Source organism: Oryzias melastigma, linkage group LG20 (genome assembly GCF_002922805.2).
Source record: "Oryzias melastigma strain HK-1 linkage group LG20, ASM292280v2, whole genome shotgun sequence".
Lineage (NCBI taxonomy): Eukaryota > Metazoa > Chordata > Actinopteri > Beloniformes > Adrianichthyidae > Oryzias > Oryzias melastigma.
In genome coordinates, this window is record NC_050531.1 from 2,513,442 (window position 1) to 2,534,813 (window position 21,372).

At 40.3% G+C, this 21,372-nt stretch overlaps 1 protein-coding gene across 1 annotated transcript in view; it reads left to right on the forward strand.

Annotated features, from left to right (window-relative positions):
- The first annotated feature begins 15,916 nt into the window (after positions 1–15,916).
- The window catches only part of LOC112151069 (pinopsin), a 51,225-nt gene continuing 45,769 nt past the window's right edge, over positions 15,917–21,372 (forward strand). The window contains exon 1 of the mRNA XM_024279715.2: positions 15,917–16,629. Coding sequence (XP_024135483.1) covers positions 16,275–16,629 — 355 coding nt within the window. The 5' untranslated portion in view covers positions 15,917–16,274. The remainder of the gene's footprint in view (positions 16,630–21,372) is intronic.

Consider the following 21,372-nt stretch of genomic DNA (forward strand, 5'->3'; position numbering starts at 1 on the left):
AATATTTGTTTATCACAGATTCACTTAGAAAAAAATCCACATTTTTTACAAAATGTTTTAATCTTGTGTTGGACAGATGCGACAATAGAAGGTTCTGAATGTTTGGTCATATTTATCTGTAGAAAATAAGGACTTAATGTTCTTTACAATTCAGTTCATGCCTTGTTTGGACTGTGGTTTTAGTTCAATATATGATTTGTGTATTACAGAAAATCAATTAACAATGAAGAAAAACCTTTAATTTGGCTCAAACTGAGCCTAATGTAATGTAATAAATCCTTAAATTTAGAAAGACGTGTTTGACACTTTAAATGCTGTAGAAATGCAATGATTTCCTCATAATTCCCTTTAATGATGTAAAATGTGGTTCAGTTTTTGATTGAGAATAATGGCGTCCCCATAGACCTTTATGATGGAAAGAGAGACAAAATTTGTTTCCATTACACATATGCACAAAACTATCGAAATTCTAGAAATGTTGGGAAAAAAAAAACAATTTTGCAATCACACAGTTTCCACTAAATCAACATTATACAAATAAACACAAACCAACTCATTCAAAAACACGGATGTGAACAATCCTTCGATTTAAAGAAGATATTTTCACATTTCTGTCCCAGCACTGGAGCTCATCATCATCTATCAAAGGAGACGTCGGCGTCTTATTCAGACCGTGGAAGTGACTACGGATGAAGAGATTTTGGGAAATCGCAGTTTTTACAGAGGAGCTGTAAAAGCGTGACATCTGGTTGTTGGTAATGTGACTCATTTAATTCTAAAAATAAGTGTTTCCATTGCAGTTTTGCAAAATACGTCAATTTCAATATGCCTCAAAGCTGAAATTTTTTTCAATAAATTAGGTTTTATTTTTTGTAAAATTATTGTGTTTCCATTTGGCAAATTTATTATCACAAATCCAATTTGTGCAATTTCATAATCGATTAAAACAGAGCTAGAGAGTGGGATATTGACTACAAAATGTAAAAAAGGAGGTGAATAAGTTTTAGGATTAAAAATGAAGATAAGAGTAGTGAAGCTACAACCTCTCTGTTCATGTATCAGGCGTGTCCTGCTTTCACCTGGCCCGTTAATGCGTCATCCGTTCTTTTTCGTTGTGTTCAAATATAAAAGAGGAGATTACTTTGATCTCATTGGTTGGTTTATTCTGAACTATAAAAACAACAAATCCATAAAAGGAAGTCTCAAGAACATTAATGTCTCAATAATGTCAAAATGTATCATCTATTTTTCATTTAGTTCTCCATTCCTGTTTGGTGCAGTGTGATTCAGGTGTTGTTTCTCTTTCTGACGCTCCCACGGCGGAGCGGGAGAGAGTCCAGATTCCAGGTGGATCGTCTGAGCTCCTGTCCTCGGCGGTGGACCAAGCATCCTGATGGTGATTGGCAAATGAAAGTCAGGTGAGCGGCATCCACTAACTGCACGCTGGGGTTGCTGGGAGATGTAGTGCATTTAGTACCATAAAGACGTCTACCACCAGCGAAAAGAGGGGGGGACAGAGCGCTGAATCCTGGGAACTGCAGTGTAAATCAGATTTACAACAGAAGGGCGGCACAAACTGATGGTTGAGGCCCGAATCTCCAGAAGGGGCGGAGCAACCAAAACAAACAAATACAAGATGGTTATAAAACAAAAATCCTCATAAAGTGGAACTCTGGATTTTGGTACAATTTCATTAACATCCAAACAAGATCCAACACGTTTGGATTCATACATGATTCCATCAGAATCATTTAAGTCGAAATCAGATGAAAATGTCTTTTTTTTGTCTAAAAAATCCAAAAATAGAGGAAAAAACATACATTTTTCTGAATTTTACTAAATAATTTCAGAAATATTTTTGTATAAATCCATTTCAAGATTATAGCAGCAAAAGGCTTTTTATTGAAACATATAAATAACATAATTGTATGCATTTGTGTAGGTGTTTCATGCAGACTTCAGCTGCAGATGAGACTATTATCTTCAGGAGGATGGTCTGTTTCATTGAACTCTTCCAGATGGACGTATATCTCTGAGCGTAAAGGTTTGCCGTCACCTCATCATTATGTAAATGTGTGAACGTGTGATGCTTCATTTGTTGCTGACAGAGCAGCCGAGCAGAACTGGGTTGAAATGAGCCGCAGGTTCCGTGTTGTTCTATGATAATGAGAGGAACGGCGTCTTCTGACAGAGTTCTATGGGAAGCTGCAGGTTATACTGATGTCAGCCGCCGGTCAGCTCGCCAGCGGCTTTTTCCAAAAGGTTGCTGGAGCTGAACGGGAAAAAAAGCAGCAAACTCAAAGTTGAAACGCTTCTGCTCCATCAGTTCGCATGAATCAGCTGATCCAAGGAATGAAATGACACCACAAAGGTTTTAAACTCTGACTTAGACCCTTCCTCATCACAAAAACTAAAGAAAAGGACACAAATTTTGAGATAAAATGTTCATTTATGCTTTTCAATTATGAAAAATCTGTTCTTTTATTTACAAATTGGTTTTAATAAAAAAAACGAAACATAAGTGTCTAGAATTCAATAAACTTCAAATAACATAATACGCTTTAATTTGTCCTATAAAATATTTTTTTTCACATTTGAATCATATCATCAAAAGCTAAAAACTTTAACAATAAAATATATAAAGAGTTATATTTTTCAGCTAAACTTAACAGTCATGTTTTGGGTCGATATCCTTTAAGATGCAGCCTTTGTTCATTGTTACTGCTTTGAAGGTTTAACACAAATTACTTTTCTATTTCATTATTAAGTCATTAAGTCACATTGTTAAAACTGGAGGCTGTAAAAAGAACATTTTCTCTGAAAGTAATTTGTAGTTTGATAAAAAAAATTAAAAACATAAACCTGCAAAACGTCACAAAAGAAAACAAAAACACAACAAAGATGAGCGTCTCAAGCAGTAATACATCCTTGACTGATTAAATGGGTCAGTGACTGAAGGAAAAACTTAAAGAACACAAAAGTTCTCCTGAATCACAAAGAATAGAAATGACTGACAGTACCCCCCCAAAGGACAGCTCCCAGACGCCCAAAACAGACTAGAATGTGGCAGAAAGGAACTAAAACATCTGATTTTTAACACCAACAGTGAAAATGTTATGGTTTGATTTAGATTTTAGTGACATTTCCTTTGTTCTTTCCATGTTCTGGTTTCAATTCAATCTTGTCAGGTTTAGTTTACCCATCAGCCACAGCTGTCGTGATTTATTTTAATCGTCCTCGGTGTATTTAAGAGTCTGTTTTTCCCAGTTCGACCTTTTCAGGTCATCTGCTTTATTGGTTTTGTCACGTCTAAGTGCATTTATGAAATGTTCGAGTTCTTGATGCACACAAAGAAGTCATGAAGAAGATCAGTACTTACAGGTATTCCGATTAAATCAGGCGTGAGCGATGAAAAGAACAGAAGAGCCAAATGATGTGAAAATATAAGTTTATGAAACATTACTGAGAACAGTCTGGATTCTGTCAGATCATTGTGTATTTACAGACACAAAACTATAAGAGTTTAGACGGAGATGTTTAAATAATATTCGCAAGAAAATAACTGATTAAAAAAATAAAGTGAGCAACATGATATGAAGTAAAAGTTTAACAGATGGACTGAATTTTTAAAAACTCACCTTTTTCTATTGTTCATGAGGACACGCCCACCACCTACAGATGAAAGGTTTTAAATCTTCTTTCTCAGCTCTATTCCGATATTAAAGATTTGGTGTCATAGAATTCCAGATCTCATGTGTGATCATGTAATCTGAGCCTCTGATTGGTCAAAGTTCAGCTGTTTTGAGTCTAGCAGCTGCACTATCAATGAACACCAGATCTGAGCCGAGAACGGACTTAAAAACGTACGTAGTGATGCTGACGCAAGAGTTCTGAACGTCCAATAGGAGAGTTTACATGCGTTTAGCGTCGAGGGATCATCAGTTCATTTCAGTTTAATTTATATAACCCAATATCACGATGCATCGGAGAGAGTAGAAGAATCAAAAGAGTCTCTTGAAACCTCTGAGTGGGCGGAGCCTACCAACATGGCAGCGACTGTTTAGACAGTTTAGGCTTCAAGTAGCTGATTGATCCCCAGGAAAATGACACAAAGTGTTATGTTTAAAGTAATTAAAACATGAAATATGGAGGTGGGAGTGTATTAATGTGGGAATGTTTCAAGAGAATCTGGAAAAAAATATGATGCTCGCAAATTAATAGCCGGAAGTCCTTCCTCTTGCTGGTTTCAGATCCAAAAAAAACACAATTTGGCTGGAAAGTCCTCGCTCGAACCCCCGTTTTAAGCTTTCGACCTTCTTTCCCGTTTTTTCTCTCTCTGCCACTGAGAAAAACACGATTGTCTGTCTTTTTCTCCTGAGGTAAATGGTGTTATACATATTTGAAATCTTGTTCAAATTGACTTGAAAGAAATAAAACGATGAACGTTCTCTGTCCCATTTGAAGCTCATCTTGCACACTAAACTGTTAGTTGCAGTTTTCAGTTTTCTGAAGTTGTGAAATTTCTGCTTCCGTCTAGCAATCGATTCTTACGCCGTCTCGCGTGAGGTCAGAGGACCCTCAAACTTCTTAGCTTTAGACTATGACTGCCCAGTCCAGGAGATCTACCCTCCTGCCAGTTTTAGTTCTATCTTCTCTACTTTCTTCTAATTTCGTTTTAGAGTTTTTAAATAATGAACATCTTTTGTTGCATTCAAGATTGATTGTGGGATAATTGGCATTGTTTCTTTTTTGTTTGTTTCTTTTGTTTTTTTAATATCTTTTTTTTTGTTCTTGTTCGAAAATAAAATTATTAAAAAAAAAAAAAAAAGTTTAGTTCGCCCCACGACCTAACTTGTGTTTTGGATTTTGGCCCTCTTTCCGATTGAGTTTGACACTCCTGATCTAGAATGATTAGGAATCATGAAATCTGGTCATGAAATAGTCTAAGAGTAGAAATGTTCTCCATTCTTTTGTAATAAAATCAGAAAGTTTTTTCTCTCTTTAGCTTCTCAGTAAAATAATGAAGGTTAAAGTTTTGTTTTTCCAATTTCTGAACCAATTAAATAAAAATCCTTTTGGTTTAACAACTCAGATAGAAAAGTTTGATTTGTGTTGTACTCTTATATAAACTAATTTAACCTTAATGAACTCCTTAATTCAATGAAACAATCATCAGAATTTTTCATCCAAACTTTGTGAAGTGAAAATAAAAAGATAAAGCTGCTAAAAGTGTTGGAGCGGCTGACCTGCTTCACAGAGCGAGAGCAGCATCGGGGCGGCGTGTTCGTCCCCCTCTGCCCCCCAATAATTACCCAGCAGCACTCTCCAGAAGTCGGGGTGTCGTCCTGTGGACGGGAGATTGGAAGCTGGACTCTGTTGGTCCGTGGTGACGGCGGCGGTGGATGTGGGTAATGATGTGGATAAATGGATACTGATGCTTATCCCAACTCACCCACTTGCATCTGAACGAGTCCCCTGGTGGCGGGGGTGGGGGGGACCCCTCCATCTGCAGTGAGGCTAAATGTGAGGATCTGAAGGATCTGGAGCTCATCCTCTGCTGCTCTCTTTCCTTTAGTCTCTCAGGTCGTTTACTGACAGAAACTTAGAAAATGAAACACAAAAATGAGTCTGTTTTCAGTGTTTTGTTGTTTTTTTTGTAAAAACTGGAATATTTGTCCTTTTTTTAAACTCAAGGCCCGGGGGCCGAATCCGGCCCTCCGGGTAATTCTAATATTGAAAGTTATTTAAGGTTTAAGTTGATTTATTCTGGAATAATATTCTTGCCTTTTTATTATTCATAAATATGTTAAAAAGTTTTTAAAGTTTTAATAATTAGCATTCTGCAGCTTTTTTTACTATTTTGGTCTCATTTTAGTCTCACCTTTTTCAGGTCAATCATCCACAGCTGTTTTCATTTAGTTAATCCGCCTCGGTGTCTTTTTAAGTGTCTGGTCTTCAGTTTCTCAGTGTCAGGTCATCTGCTCTGTTCTGTCATGTCACTGGTTTGTTCTCCTGGTTTTGTTATGTTTGAGTTCTGTAGTAAATGTTTAAGTTTCTGCCACAAATCTGGTCTCCTGCATTTGGGTCCTTCACCACCATCCGTTTCCATTGTATAGTAGTTTCTGTCCAGAAACAAGTTTTATTTATTTATTTATTTTTAATACAAATCAATGAATCCTGTTCACTCCCTCATTACCTATTAATTGCATCACCTTTTATAATTACTTTAATTGTTTAAATTGATTGATCTTTTCAATGTTTTCCCAGCAGGTTTTCCGTTCTTGTGGAGAAACAGTAAAGTTCAACATTTCTTCTCACAGCTGGTTTCATAAACATATTGATCTGTGCTTCAATAATCATAAAAAACATTTTGTATTTGTTCTGTTGGGATTGTGACCAATAAAAGTCACTAAACATGGATGCTTTTGGCCTGTTGTTTGAAATCCGCTGTGAGCGGAGCTGATGTTGGAGACTAGATGTTGGGGATCAGACTGGGACGTCCTCGCTGTGGGAAACGTTCCTTTCTGGGTGATCTCTGCTGTAAATATGAAATCTTTTCTTCCTGACAGTGACAGATGAACGAGGAGGAGCCGCACTAAGAGCATGTCAAGACTCCTCCACAAACAGGATCTCTGCTGTGTGAGAGCAGGTCTGTGTTTGAGGGCTTCATCAGGAGCGCTGCTTCTCCATGCTAAAGAGCTCATATTTATGTACACAGATGTAGATAATTACAGTCTGTTGACTATAATTGTTTGGGTCATTGTCAGCAGGAGGCGAACAGCTCCTGGATTTCACTGCTGCACCAGTTTCACTCCATTTCTTCAAGCTCTTCCTCTAAATCCGCACAAACAGAGCGACATTATCGCATCACTTCTCTCACTCAGAACCGGCTGATGGTTCTTTGATATGTTCCATTACACAACCTCATTAAGGGAGAGATGAAAAAGATGGAAAAACAAAAGTTAATCAGAAAGAAACAGTTCAACATCCATTCAAGTTTATAGCTAGAAAACCACAAACAGCTGCAAATTAGATCAAAACGATTTCAGTTAATCACATATTTGTAATTTTTTTTACCCGTTTGTCTGTTTGGAGACCAACATTTAAAACCTCCAATCCCACCGAGACCCTCTGTCCATTTATTGATGGACACCCTACAGATCAAAACTCTGTTCTCCATCGGCTACTGTTTGGGGCGTGTGTAACCATGGCAACCACCCAAGAACAGATCATTCCTCACAGGATGGGGTTTGTTGGGATGAAGAAACATCTGATTTAAACATAAAAACCTCAGCAGGGAGAAATGTAAACGCTGAGAAGATGTTTTCACACCCGGACAGTCTGGAGTCTTAGTTTGAAATGTGGAAGTGGGAAAATGTTTCATTTTATTTGTTTTGGTTTCTTTTCACATTGAGAGGATGAAGCAGAAGCTCCTTTAGGGGTCAGTATTGGACCAAACCAACCCGACCGGACAGAAGTAAACAAGGAACATCATACCTAAAGCACACGGTCTGTCTGGGCTGTGGCTCCGTTGGTTGCGTCTCTGTTGTGTTGCTTCTCTGTTGCGTTGCGTCTTAGTTGGGTTGTGTCTCTGTTGGGTTGTGTCTCTGTTGCGTTGCGTTTCTGTTATGTTGCGTCTCAGTTGGTGGTGTCTCTTTGCATCTCCGTTGTGTTGTGCCTCTGTTGGGTTGTGTCTCAGTTGGTGGTGTCTCTGTTGGGTTGCGTCTTAGTTGGGTTGCGTCTCTGTTGGGTTGTGTCTCAGTTGGTGGAGTCTCTGTTGGGTTGCGTCTTAGTTGGGTTGTGTCTCTGTTGGGTTGCATCTCTGTTATGTTGCGTCTCAGTTGGTGGTGTCTCTTTGCATCTCCGTTGTGCCTCTGTTGCATCTCAGCTGCATTGCGTCTCTGTTGCGTTGCGTCTTAGTTGGGTTGCGTCTCTGTTGGGTTGTGTCTCTGTTGCGTTGCGTCTCTGTTATGTTGCGTCTCAGTTGGTGGTGTCTCTGTTGTGTTGTGCCTCTGTTGCGTTGCATCTTAGTTGGGTTGCGTCTCTGTTGTGTTGTGCCTCTGTTGCGTTGCATCTTAGTTGGGTTGCGTCTCTGTTGTGTTGTGCCTCTGTTGCATCTCAGCTGCATTGCGTCTCTGTTGGGTTGTGTCTCTGTTGGTTGCATCTCTCTTGGGTTGCATCTCTGTTATGTTGCGTCTCAGTTGGTGGTGTCTCTTTGCATCTCCGTCGTGCCTCTGTTGCATCTCAGCTGCATTGCGTCTCTGTTGGATTGCGTCTTAGTTGCGTTGCGTCTCTGTTGGGTTGTGTCTCTGTTGCGTTGCGTCTCTGTTGGGTTGTGTCTCTGTTGGGTTGCGTCTCTGTTGGGTTGCTTCTCTGTTGCGTTGCATCTTAGTTGGGTTGCGTCTCTGTTGGGTTGTGTCTCTGTTGCGTTGCGTCTCTGTTATGTTGCGTCTCAGTTGGTGGTGTCTCTGTTGTGTTGTGCCTCTGTTGCGTTGCATCTTAGTTGGGTTGCGTCTCTGTTGTGTTGTGCCTCTGTTGCGTTGCATCTTAGTTGGGTTGCGTCTCTGTTGTGTTGTGCCTCTGTTGCATCTCAGCTGCATTGCGTCTCTGTTGGGTTGTGTCTCTGTTGGTTGCATCTCTCTTGGGTTGCATCTCTGTTATGTTGCGTCTCAGTTGGTGGTGTCTCTTTGCATCTCCGTCGTGCCTCTGTTGCATCTCAGCTGCATTGCGTCTCTGTTGGATTGCGTCTTAGTTGAGTTGCGTCTCTGTTGGGTTGTGTCTCTGTTGCGTTGCGTCTCTGTTGGGTTGTGTCTCTGTTGCGTTGCGTCTCTGTTATGTTGCGTCTCAGTTGGTGGTGTCTCTTTGCATCTCCGTTGTGCCTCTGTTGCATCTCAGCTGCATTGCGTCTTAGTTGGGTTGTGTCTCTGTTGGGTTGCGTCTCTGTTGGGTTGCGTGTCTTAGTTGCGTTGTGTCTCTGTTGCGTTGCGTCTCTGTTATGTTGCGTCTCTGTTGTGTCTCCATTGCAGACTTCTGACATAACAACAATGTGTCTATCTTTAGTCATGAATCAATGAATAAAACGATCAATAACAGGTTCAGAAACGCAAAGCTGGATGCAAAAATCTTCACTAAAAGTTTAACATCACAGCTGACAGTTTTACTGGCATTTATATTTCTGTGTCAGGTGCAATAAAAGTCAATTATCTCCTTCTAAAGCAAAATGATGAACAAATAAGAGACCGACGGCGTCTTTTCAACTTCCATCCTCCTCATTGGTCAGGAAGTGTGATAGATCCCGTTTTATGCTCTAACATCTCTCTTTTTAATCTCAATGTTTTGTTTTTGCCCTAAATTCAGAGTTAAAGCTTCGCTCCATAAAGGTTCAGCCGTCTAACAGCAGGATGTGTGACCTTTCCTCATGACCTGACTGTAGGGGCCGTGTGATTACAGGAGAATAGCTGGAAATCAATCGAGACACTCGGGTTCTCTACCGTCTTAGACGGGGTGACAGTTATTCCTGCCATCCAAAAATCAATATCATCTCCTTTACTCAGAGCTCGGCTCTGGACAGGTCTGGTTGAAGGTGACGTTCTCCACCCACTCATGAAGAGGCAGGTGGATGTCCTCGCTGACGTGGGGGTATCATCTTCCACCAGTGATGGATGGAAGTGCGTATCGTTGACATGGAGGTGACATGAGACCAACGGGAGCGATTATAGATGAGTGTGGAGATGACTTAGTCTGAATGATTCGATTAATCAGCAAAAACATGATTCAAACCTGAAAGAATAAAAACATCCAAGATCTAGGAAGTAAACAGAAGAGGTCATAACACTGAACCTTGTGGAACACCACAACAGTCATAAGATTTACTGCTTGAAGCGTAACCAAACAATCAACTTTTTCTGTCTGTTGGCATCTATAAAAGGGTCTTTAAAAGTACTGTCTGTTTTTGTTGCCAAATTTTTTATAAATTAATATAAACTTCATGAAAATATCCTCTAAAACCGTCTGTGTGCTGCCCCCTACAGGTTGAAACGAGGTATTACTATTGAATTTTGTGATTGATCAACTGGTGGAAGTCCCAGAAGTTTCATGTCATCATGCTCTGCAGCATAAAAGCCCCGCCCATCTTTGACTCTGTATCAGTCGGTTGTTAGCTTTAGCTTTAGCTTTAGCATGGCTTGTAGATGTTTTACCTTCAGTTGTCAAAAATCAGGTTTGTACAACTTTCCAGTGGAAGTTAGAGAAGGTTGAGTGGAGTTGGTATTATATCCAGTAAACTCCATCCTGGTGATGAATTTATTGAACATTTCACTCAGGATTGTTTGTTTAATACGTTAGCCTTTATTAGCTAAGATGCTAGCAGCATTTTACCACTCTCAGACACGATATCCCCGCTGTCAGGCATTACAAAAGCAGCGTCTTGAGCATAGATATATATTACTGGGTTGGCCTTTGCCTATTTGATGCTATAGACAGAGGCGTGCACGCACAGGCGCCATTTCTATGCATTGAGTTGCATCAATAGAACGCAGTTTCAATGTAAGACATGAAAAAAAATCGGGCTTCATTTTTAAACTGATTTTCTCAAAACATGTCTAGAATTAAAACTTAGAAAATATTTACATTTTAATGATCCCTACAAACTAAGCTGTAAGTAGTGCACTTGTGACTTCTCGTGTCAAATTAACAGATTTTGCCTTTTGTGCCAGAATCTGTAGAACTGAGTTTGTAAATGGAATATATCTCAATGGTCTTGAGCCAGGAGCTCGAAACATTAAAGTTCTGGACCATGAGCGCCGGCGGAAAATCCTCAACCTCCTCAGAGAGTTCTGTGGAGAAACTTGCATCACTTTACCTGGTACCACTCTCCATATTTTTTGTTTTTTTGTTATTGAACACAACAATCTGAAGACCCAGCGTACGTTACATAAAGGTGACCTAACTATCAATCATAGATCCAAGCCACACCTCCACTAGCCCCGCCCCCTTTTTTGGTATTTTCCAAATCTGGGCTGAGAATGGAGTCGGCCTCCACCTGCCCTGTTTGGTTACCCTTTAAAGGCCTCCCTCCTCTCCTCAAAGCTCACATGAGGAGCGTTTATAGTTCAGAACAATGCTGATCCTCATGTGCTGCCATGTGTGTCCGTCTGCCCTCCCGCTCTGTCTTTGTTCGGTCTCCTTCACCGGAGCCAACGCTCCATAATGACCCCTAATGAAAGCCGTTGGCAGGACGACCAAAGACAGTTTCATTTAACCAGAACATCAATCAGCTGCAGGAGTGAACGCTTCATTGAAGAAATACTTGAAAATATCACCTCAGATGACTCAGAATGATAGATTTGCAGGTTTTCTCAAATCACTTTGCGAGTTAAACTGCTAGTTAAGATAGAAATTATGTGTAATTGAGAAGATTAGATCTAATTAACTGATAATTAACAGCCTCACTAGTGCAACCAGGAGCCTCCTCTTTCATCAGTCTTCCCTCCTTCAGGGTCAGAACCTGATTTTAGGTCTGTGGTTTTAAAGCTCAGTCAGAATCTCTCTTTCAAACGATCACAAGTACAGATGCATTTTGGGAAATCTTGGCAGCTGTTCTCCTGAATCAGGATTTTCCGCCTCCCCTCCTCAGGAGTCGTGCATCAAATTTGTGCTTATGCCTTTAGTTTAAGGTGTCTCCTGATTCATGGTAGATTTATTTTTTAATATATATTCAAACGTACATTACAATCATATAAACTTCTTATTTCACAGAAGAAGGGACGCCCTAATAACCCTGCAATTATTCTTAAATGTCACCCCGCTGCAGTGAATAAAGCCTTTGTGCCAGAGAGAAATACGCGGCCGCTGTCGGTTTGCCCAGTTGGCATAAATGATTCTCACTGAAGAAGTGTATTTGACTCACAGGTTGACTTTCCACTGAAGCTTTAAACCTGCAGCTCTGACACTTTTTCATAGTCGCGACTCCAAAGTGATAAATGTGATGAATAGAAATCCGAATGTTTGGTGAAAACTTCAGTCGACGTCTGACGTCTTTTTAGAACTCGAACCCTAAACTCAGCAGGAACAGATGGAAGGATGGTACCTGTTAGCCAAACTCACACCTGTCTGGATCATCTGTTGAGTTGAAACCACCTTGGAACCATGAGGCTATTCTTTATGATAACAGAATGCATGGACTTGGACTCGGGACTTGACATATACAAGACACAGGAACCCAGCCGGCACGGCCAAGAGGGTCCCAAACACACGTGGGGCCACCACAGAAACTGTGGACAAACCCAATTAGAACGCACATACTCCGCCCACTTTTAACCACACGGGGCGCTCTTGGCCTTCCTGGCTACGAAGCTCCACTTTGAAGAGGACTGCACTTGAGTTCATAAGCTTTTTCTAGATCAGGGGTGCCCAAATCCAGGCCTCGAGGGTCGGTGTCCGACATGTTTTTCAACCAACCTGTTATTGAAGCTCCTCATTGGCTAGAACACGTGTCAAAGTCAAGGCCCGGGGGCCGGATCCGTGAACGCACCACAAATCCCCAGTGTGTCTGTAGCTCGAGAGCATGGAGCTCATAACTTTATTTTTGAGACTTTCTCTGAACTTCTGTGGTAGTTTGTTTTGCCGCCCCCTACTGGTTATTTCAAAACTTGGTGGGTTTTTTTTTCCCAACTGTGAAAAAAATGATTTGAGATTTCAAACATTTGTCCAAAGTTTATTTTTTATTTGAGTTCCTAAATCTGCTTCTTCTTCTTCTTTCCTAATCCATGCAATCCAACTTGTCTCTGTCGCCCTCTGCTGGCAAAAGTTAGAATAGCCTAAAGCAGGGGTGTCAAACTAAGTCGCACAGAGGGTCAAAATCCAAAACACACCTTAGGTCGCGGGTCGAACAGAATAAGCATTTGTTGAACACTCTAAAACTAAATTTTATAACTCCCAAACTGTAACTTTTTAACATAATTATGAACTAAATATTTAGCATTACCTGTGATAATGCTAGTGTGAATGCTGTAACCTGAATGTGTCCACTAAAGATGCTAAAATTGATAGTTGAAAAGGCAGAATTTTATAGTTAGCTAAATGCCAAAGTCGCCTAAAAAATAAAAATGAAAAAATTAGGTTAGCCAAAACAGCTAGCAAGTAGCTGACTTCAAAATATCCTAAAAAAACTGAAATAAACCCAAATTAGCCAAAACAGCTAGCGTGTAAATATTAGCCTAAGTCGAAAAAAACCTAAAAGACTTTAAAAAAAGCCAAAATTAATCAAAACGGCTAGCATAAAGCTGAAGTATTAGCTAAATGCAAAAGTAGCCTAAAGATGCCAAAATAGTCCAAAAAGCTAGAGAAACGTCAAATTTTAAAACTGTAAAAATAGTTAAGAATAATAAAAAGGCAGGAATATTATTCCAGAATAAATCAACTTAAACCTTAAATAACTTTCAATATTTTACTCTCTATAAAAATATGTTTTGCCAAAATTATACAAGTTAAAAAAATTAGCGGCAGATAACATCGGGCCATTAATAACAATAAAATAAAATGATCTTAAATTATTTTGTTTAGTATAAAAAATCACATGTTAATCTGGAATCTTGGAGCATAAAATGTGCTTCAATTTTCACTCAAACGGTTGATCGTATTGATGTGATGTTTGTCTGTAAATCAGTCCAAAAACTAAAGAAACTGGGTGTGTAAACATGGCCAAAAGTGGTCTTGTTTTGGTGCAAACTCTTCTCTTTCACTTTCAGTTCAGCTTTTTTTGTCTGATAAAATACTTCTAAAATGTCCTCTGACTTGTTTCACTTCAGTCTGACTCCATCATCTTCTCCTAAATCTTTGTTCTCCTCGGTGTCATCTGGGTTTGGGGCGGTTGAAGCCGTTTTGGCCGACACAGTGTGCTTGCTTTGATTTTAGACTGGAGCTTTGAGGATTTTCTCTGAATGTTAACAAGCTTCACGCTGACAATTTTGCTCGTCAAACGGAGCACACGGCGGAGCCTTTCACGCATAAATGAAACACTTTTCAAACATGTTATGACTCCAAGAGATCCCAAATGCTCCTAATTTTCAGATCCCAAGAAGGACCCATGAATTATTCAAAGACTTTTGCTCACAGAAATCAAAGATAAAATATTTATTGGTCGTGTTAGCTACATTTTTAATAAAACAATCAAACACATTCATTAAGATTCCCTGATTTTGTTTTTAAATTGTAACAAAATATATGAAGAGCAGATTTGACTTCAGTGGAGATAACTAACTTTAGAAACATCAAATCTAACGGGTGAGGGAGACTCCTACACATTTAATGAAGCAAATGTCTTTATATGATCATTTTCTCTGTTTAATCTATAATTCATGTGTAGACGAGTGCCCCTGTGGGTGAGGTCAGATTAAGGAATCACAAAAGAATGGAGCAGAGGGGAAAGATGCACACTTCCTGCATGGAAATGTCTCAGGACTGTTTGTTTAAAGACATAAAAGGCTTTAATTAAAGCTCTCCTCACATGTGACTCGGCGTGTTTCTCCAAACAAGTCGGCTCAGTATCTCCACCTCGTGATTTCCATCAAGAGTCCAGCAGGATGTCAAGTGCCGTCTGTGCACCGAGGTGGAAAGAACGGAGAGTTTTCATCCCGAAACGGGATTTCTATCAAAGTTAACAAAGACCATCTTGAAAGAAAGTCATCTGAAAGTTGTTTGAATAAACTTCAAAGCTTAATATCACCATGCTGTTCCTGAATAATTCAATATTACCGTTCTTTATTGGTGTTAGAGGTCTGGAGGACCAACGGAGATGCAGAGGCGGAGAGACGTCTGGTCATCCGTCTCTAATTTCCTCGTTTTTTGAACCTCAGATGTCAAGAAGTCGGGTTGGAAAAAAGGACACGGCTGTTCCAATGAAGACTGATGTGATGCTGCCGGAAAGTTCCTCAAACTTCTTTTTCTTAACTTCTACGCTCCGGACCCGTTTACCTGGAGGTTTGGGAGTCTAAACCAGGGCAAACTACGGCCCGCGGGCCAGATCCGGCCCTCCTCCACATTTGGCCCGGCCCCCCAGACACGCATACATTTTTTTTTTTTCTTTGTCAATATGGTCAATCGAAACCCACATAGAACATGATTTTTTTATTTCACCTTTCTGCAGTCTGAACTGTGACGGGAGAGGATAGAAGATTTGATGGACAGGTGAGAGAAGGAAGCAGGTGTGATGAGGAAGGAACAGAGAAGTCTGGTGTTCTGGACAAGAATGCAGAAGGACAGAAGCTAATGAATGAAAATGTCAGTGGTGAGGATATTTTTCTGGAAAAGTAGAGAACATACGTCCATTAGATCTTGTACAAACTGTTGACTGTATATAAAGAACAGGACAGAGCAGGTGTGATGAGAAAGTTTGATGTTCAGAACAGGAATGCAGATGGACAGACGGTGAGGACTTTGCTGAATGAATGTAAATGTCAGTGGTGAAGATATTTTCCCAGAAAAATAGAGGAGAAAGTTCATTAGATCTTGGACAGACCATTGACTGCATATAGAGAACTGGACAGAGCGGTTGTGACCTCACACATAGAAAATACCTTACTTCTGGCTTCAGCAAAATGGAGCCAATTAAGTCACCATTTTTCCGCGATACGGACGCCGCCGTTTGGAGCCAGTCGACAGTGATTGATTTAAGTGAATCGCGTTTCTATGTCAGTCACCAATCAGGAGTGAGTTTGTCTGTTCGGAACACTAGGGGGGGAGGAGTTATTTGGTCCAGATCTCCTGTACAGTCAATGGTACAGATGCAATCTGACAGAGATCAGAGAGTTATAGGCAGAGTGTAACCAGACAGTAGAGATGGTGGCGTGAGGATGACTCTGGTGGTGAGGAAGATGAAGAGCAGAAGGTCAGAGGTCAGAACTCAGTGGCGGGATCTTAAAATGAGGAGCTTTGAACATAAACATGAAGGTCTGACTGTTCATCCTCCACAGCGGATGATGACGTCACGTCTCCCACATGTTCACATGTATGCGTTCCTGTTTCCATCAGGTGCGCTGAGCCCCCCCTCTCATGGGGGGGTCACTGCTGAGGCGCACTTTGCGAAGGAGCGCGTAGACCGCGGAGGGGCGGGGCTTCAGAACACCTGCATTCAGAGGCGCTCTCGTGGATGGGGGGGACTTTGTGCGCTTTAACGAGCGGGACTCCTTCTCCTCTGGACTCGGACTGACGGGGGGGTTCCGGATGGTTCCGTCCCGAAACTTCGCAGTGCTCCACAGTTGGCGGCTCCGCGCGGCATGATCGTCCCCAACGCGAGCCTGAGCTGCGCGCGCTGTGACGGGGACGCGGAGCAGGACGCGCCGGGCGCCGCCGCCGCTCCGTCCCTGAGCCCCACGGGGCACCTGGTGGTGGCGGTGTGCCTCGGCGCGATCGGCACGTGCGGCTTCCTCAGCAACCTGCTGGTGCTCGCGCTGTTCTGCCGGTACCGGGCTCTGCGCACGCCCATGAACCTGCTGCTGGTGAGCATCTCCGTGAGCGACCTGCTGGTCAGCGTGCTCGGGACCCCGTTCAGCTTCGCGGCCAGCACGCAGGGGCGCTGGTTGATCGGACGCGCCGGATGCGTTTGGTACGGATTCATCAACGCGTGTCTGGGTGAGCGTGAAACACGCGCGCGCGCGGAACCACTGAGATCTCCTGACATGCATGAAAGTGTTTCCTCTGATCCATAAAGTCCTTTCTGTTGTTGTGGATGAAACAAACAGAAAACAAAGTTGAGCTGCAGATTTCAGCCTTCTCTCATGTGTGCGTGGAAGTGCGTGATCCTGCAGTGCGTGAATCCTCAGAGTGCGGCTGTTGATGAAGCTTTAACTTTCAGGATCAATCTCCTCACCACCAGCCTCCATCAGGAACAGACACTTTGGATCATTTTTAACTTTTTACCTTTCAAATCTTTTTAGATTGGATGAGATTCGATTCGATTAGATGAGATAAGATTACATTTTATTTTAATAACACATGTATAGGCACACTAGTGTCTAGTGCAAGTAAGTGCTTAATATGGACAGATTATCGTCTTTTATTTTGAAATTCGGGGATTCCTCCCCAGATTTTCATTGAATTTAAACATTTCAAATGTTCTCTAAAACTGATTTTACTCAAAAACTAAACTTGTTCACTGTTGCTCCAAAAAACATCAAATTTAACCCTGCAGGAATAAAATAAAAATGTTCAAAAGTGTCAGTTTAAATGTTGTGGAGTAAATTAGATTATAATAATCCTATTTTCTGTAGATTGGATTGTGTTGAGGCTTAAATTGTGTTAAAAAGCTGAACAGTTCAAAGGCGTTTACTTATGGAGGAATCGGCTGCACAATCTGGGATTAATTCTCTTCAATTTGTTCATCAGGAAATCCATCATCTGTGCAGATTTGGTGGAAAATAATTAATTGATCGAGATTCAGTCAAAAGAAATCATTTTTAATTCTGGATTAAAAAACATTTAATCTGTAAACATCTGTAGAGTCTGCTCCCCCCATTTTTAGCATTAATTACTCCCCCTCCCCACATGCATGTACACTGTGACCGCAAACCTTTTATTTTTTGAAAAGATTAAATAAAAATGTAACTTCAGAGGTTTAATACCAAATAATCATGTATTTCCTTGTGAGCACAACATATTTAGCTGCTTCTCAGACACGCCAGAGACTTTTTATGTTCAGAAAAATAAATTACAATTAGTAGTGGCTGTCAGATTTGAGGAATGGTGATGTTCCTCTCATCCACGTTCCTGTGGTGGAGTGGATGTCCTCTCCCATGGAGGGTTTGGGGGGGGTCCAGTGGAATCTGCATCTAGAGTGAGAAGATGGAGATTTACTACTGAAAACCATAAAACCTCAAAATCGCCAACCAACAGTTAGGATTTAAAGGAAACATTTGAACAGAAAACATGAATTTGGATTAAATTCAAGGATTATGAACTTAACCTAAAAATAATCAAATCACAAAAAAATATAATTTAAAGTGAGAATAACATCAGGACGTATCCAAATATTAAATCAGGAAAACAATCAATACGTGAGAAAGAAAAAGTTCAGATTCTGATCATTTTTTCTCATTTTCTTTCTGTTTTCTGAACGTGTGAGCTGCAGGCTGGAAGTGATAAAAATGTGATATGGCACCATAACCCCCCCCCCACCTCCCTAAATCCAAAAAGGTTTAATGGATTTAACATTTTCAGAAGTTCACACTACTTTCAGTCTCAGTGAGTGAAAACGCAGTGAGGTTATAATCAGGTGGAACTTAAAGGAGCCTGAAATCAGTTTGGAGTGTTTTGGAGCTGGAAAGATTAATATATATATATATCAGACAAACATTAATTTGTTACTGAAGATGCTAGTGCTAATAGCTGAAGATGCTTAAATCGATAGCTAAGAACACTGGAGCTGATAGCCAGCTAAAATATTAGCTAAATACAAAATTAATCTAAAAAACAGAGGTTAGCCAAAACAGCTAGCATGTAGCTGAAAAAATAGCTAAACTTCAGAATAGCCTGAAAAACTTTAAAAAACCTTAATTAGCTGAAACACATGGTGTGTAAATATTAGCCTAGCTCCAAAACAGCCTAAAATTACTTCAAAGTCTAAATTAGCCAAAACAGCTAGCATATAGCTGAAACATTAGCTAAACTCCAAATTAGCTTAAAAAAAAAAAACAAACAAAAAAGCTTATGTTAGCCAAAACAGCTAGCATGTAGCTGAAATTTTAGCTAAACTCCAAATTAGCTTAAAAACAAACACAAGCATTTTGCTGAAAAAAAAATAGCTCAGAATAGCCTAAAAAATGGAAAAAACCTAAATTAGCTAAAACAGTTTACGTGTAAATATTTGCCTAATTCCAAAAAAGCGTAAAAAACTTAAAAAGAAAAGCCTAAATTAGCCAAAACAGGTAGCATGTAGCTGACATATTAGCTAAACTCCAAAACAGCCTAAAAATCTTAGTAAATGCTAAATAATCAAAAAAGCTAGCAGAATGCCAATTTTTAAAACTTTTAAACATAATTATGACTAATGAAAAGTCAGGAATATTATTCCAGAATAAATCAACTTAAACCTTAAATAACTTTCAATATTTTACTCTCCATAAAAATATATTTTGTCAAAATTATACAAGTTAGAAATGAGCACAAGATAACATCAGGTCATTGATATCAATAAAATGAAATGATCTGGAGGGCCGGACTGAATTACCTGGAGGGCCGGATCCGGCCCCTGAATATGACACATGGTCTGTTTAATTTATGATAAATGGTGTATACTTGTATAGCGCTTTCTTAATCAAAAACAATCCTGAACTTGTTAATGACACCTGGACAGAAGTCTTTCAGGTGGAGGAGAAGAAACCACAGCAGCCAAAGAGGAGGAGGATGATGGGTAATCCTTCTGCTGGAGCGGAGAGTTCACTGATGGGATGTTTGCGGACGACATGAGAAATAAACAAACAAAAAAACAAACAAAACAGTTAAAACTTGGAGCCATAACTGGAAAAAGGAAGTAGTGAGTCTGGGAAACTGGGTGGAAAAATGAAGGGAAACAAATCAGCTGTGTGGTTAACAAAATAAAAGCCTAACTCAATAAAGCAAACTCCAAAACAGATAAAAACTGATCATCAAAGAGGAAAAATCCCAACTGCCCTTATGGTCAAACCTGTTTAGGGCACACAGCTGGGGCCCGTTCCAAGAAGCAGGTTTTGTTGGAATTTTGAGTTCGTTCGGTAGAGGATTTGGAGGACACGAGTCGACTGACTGCAGTTTCCCAATTCATTTTTATTTCAGCGATATTTTAAATAGTGAGTTTTTCCAGGGACTCGCTATTAAAAAATACAGTTTTCTTTTCCTTATTTTAGACCCAAAACAATTGAAATTATGGAATGTCAAACACCGAGAAACCATCTGAATCCATCTACCATCCATCATCGGCGTCAAACATTAGCTCAGTTGACAGCAACGCTGCTTCTCACTGCGGAGTTTGTGAGTTTGATTTCCGGCTTCGGAATTTGTTTTTACGCTTAAAAAAAAGAATTTGGCGAATAGTTTTTAAGTCTCGAGAATTAAAATTAAATAAATGCTTTTTCTAACATATGTCAGGCAGCTACAGTTTCTTTTTAGCGTGCAGTGATATCCGTGTGTGTTGGTGGGGGTGTGGGGGGGGTCACCAAAACTGGTCATTAATGCGATCACAGAGATTACTGGTTAAATTAGTAAAAGATCAAAAACCACTCCTTCCTCAACAAGAGACAAAATAACCTTCCTGACATTATTTATTCATTATTAGAAATGATTCAAATAACTGCAGATATTTTCTCTCTGTTCTACCGCTGCAGCTGTGTTGCTTTTCTTGCAGTAAATGTTCTCCTATAGTCGCATATGCTTGAAGGAACTTATCAATTTCCGCCACCTGAGACTCAGGTGTGTTGTACAGGTTCAGTACTCAGACATTACTACAAATTAGAGTGTGGCTAGTCTTTATGTAACACTCAAAGTGTCATTATCTTCTCCCTCCCTCTCACTTATGGTGCAGAAAGAAACAGACATAACTGGATAAAATCACTAAGGGAAAACAGAAAACGGAAAGATTTGATTTTTTTTATACAGATATATATTTTTAGTGTTTTACTTTATTTCTAACTTGGTTAATTTTGACAAAAACATATTTTTATGGAGAGCCACATATGAAAGTTTTTTTAAGGTTCAAGTTGATGTATTCTGGAATAATATTCCTGCCTGTTTTTATGCATAGTTACGTTAAAAAGTTACATTTCATAAATGTAGTTTTATTGTGGTCAATAAATGTTTATCGTGTTCAGCCCAGGATTTATAGTGTGTTTTGGATTTCGGCCCCTTGTGCGATTGAGTTTGACACCCCCCCATCAATGCACCGATTGGGTTTTATTCGGTTCTGGTGCCAAAGCGGTTCTTTGGTTTTGGTTTCGGTTCCTAATTGGTGCCAGTTTCTGTACTTCAGTTATTAAAAATAATGTCTACATCTTCTTAAATCAACACATTTTTGTTCCCAAGTCGTCCTCTATTGACGTATGGTTCAGACCTCCACATCGTACATTTTTGGGTGTCGTCGCTTTTTGTCGTGCTGGATGTTCTCATTGAATCAGAGCTCCCCGACCTCCGAGCCTCAAACCGGCGGCCTGCCCCTCTTTCACCGCACGGCGAATTAACTGTTCGCTGCCTGTCGAACATGTGATCCCGAGCTAGACGCCGTGGCTGATGGGCTGCGGTTAGCGGGGCTTCTATCTCACTGGGAGGGGTGTGTCTGGATGACAGCCGCTTCCGCTGTGTTTCTGTGTCTCTGTGACTGAGTTTGAAGGCTGTCCTGCATTAACCCCC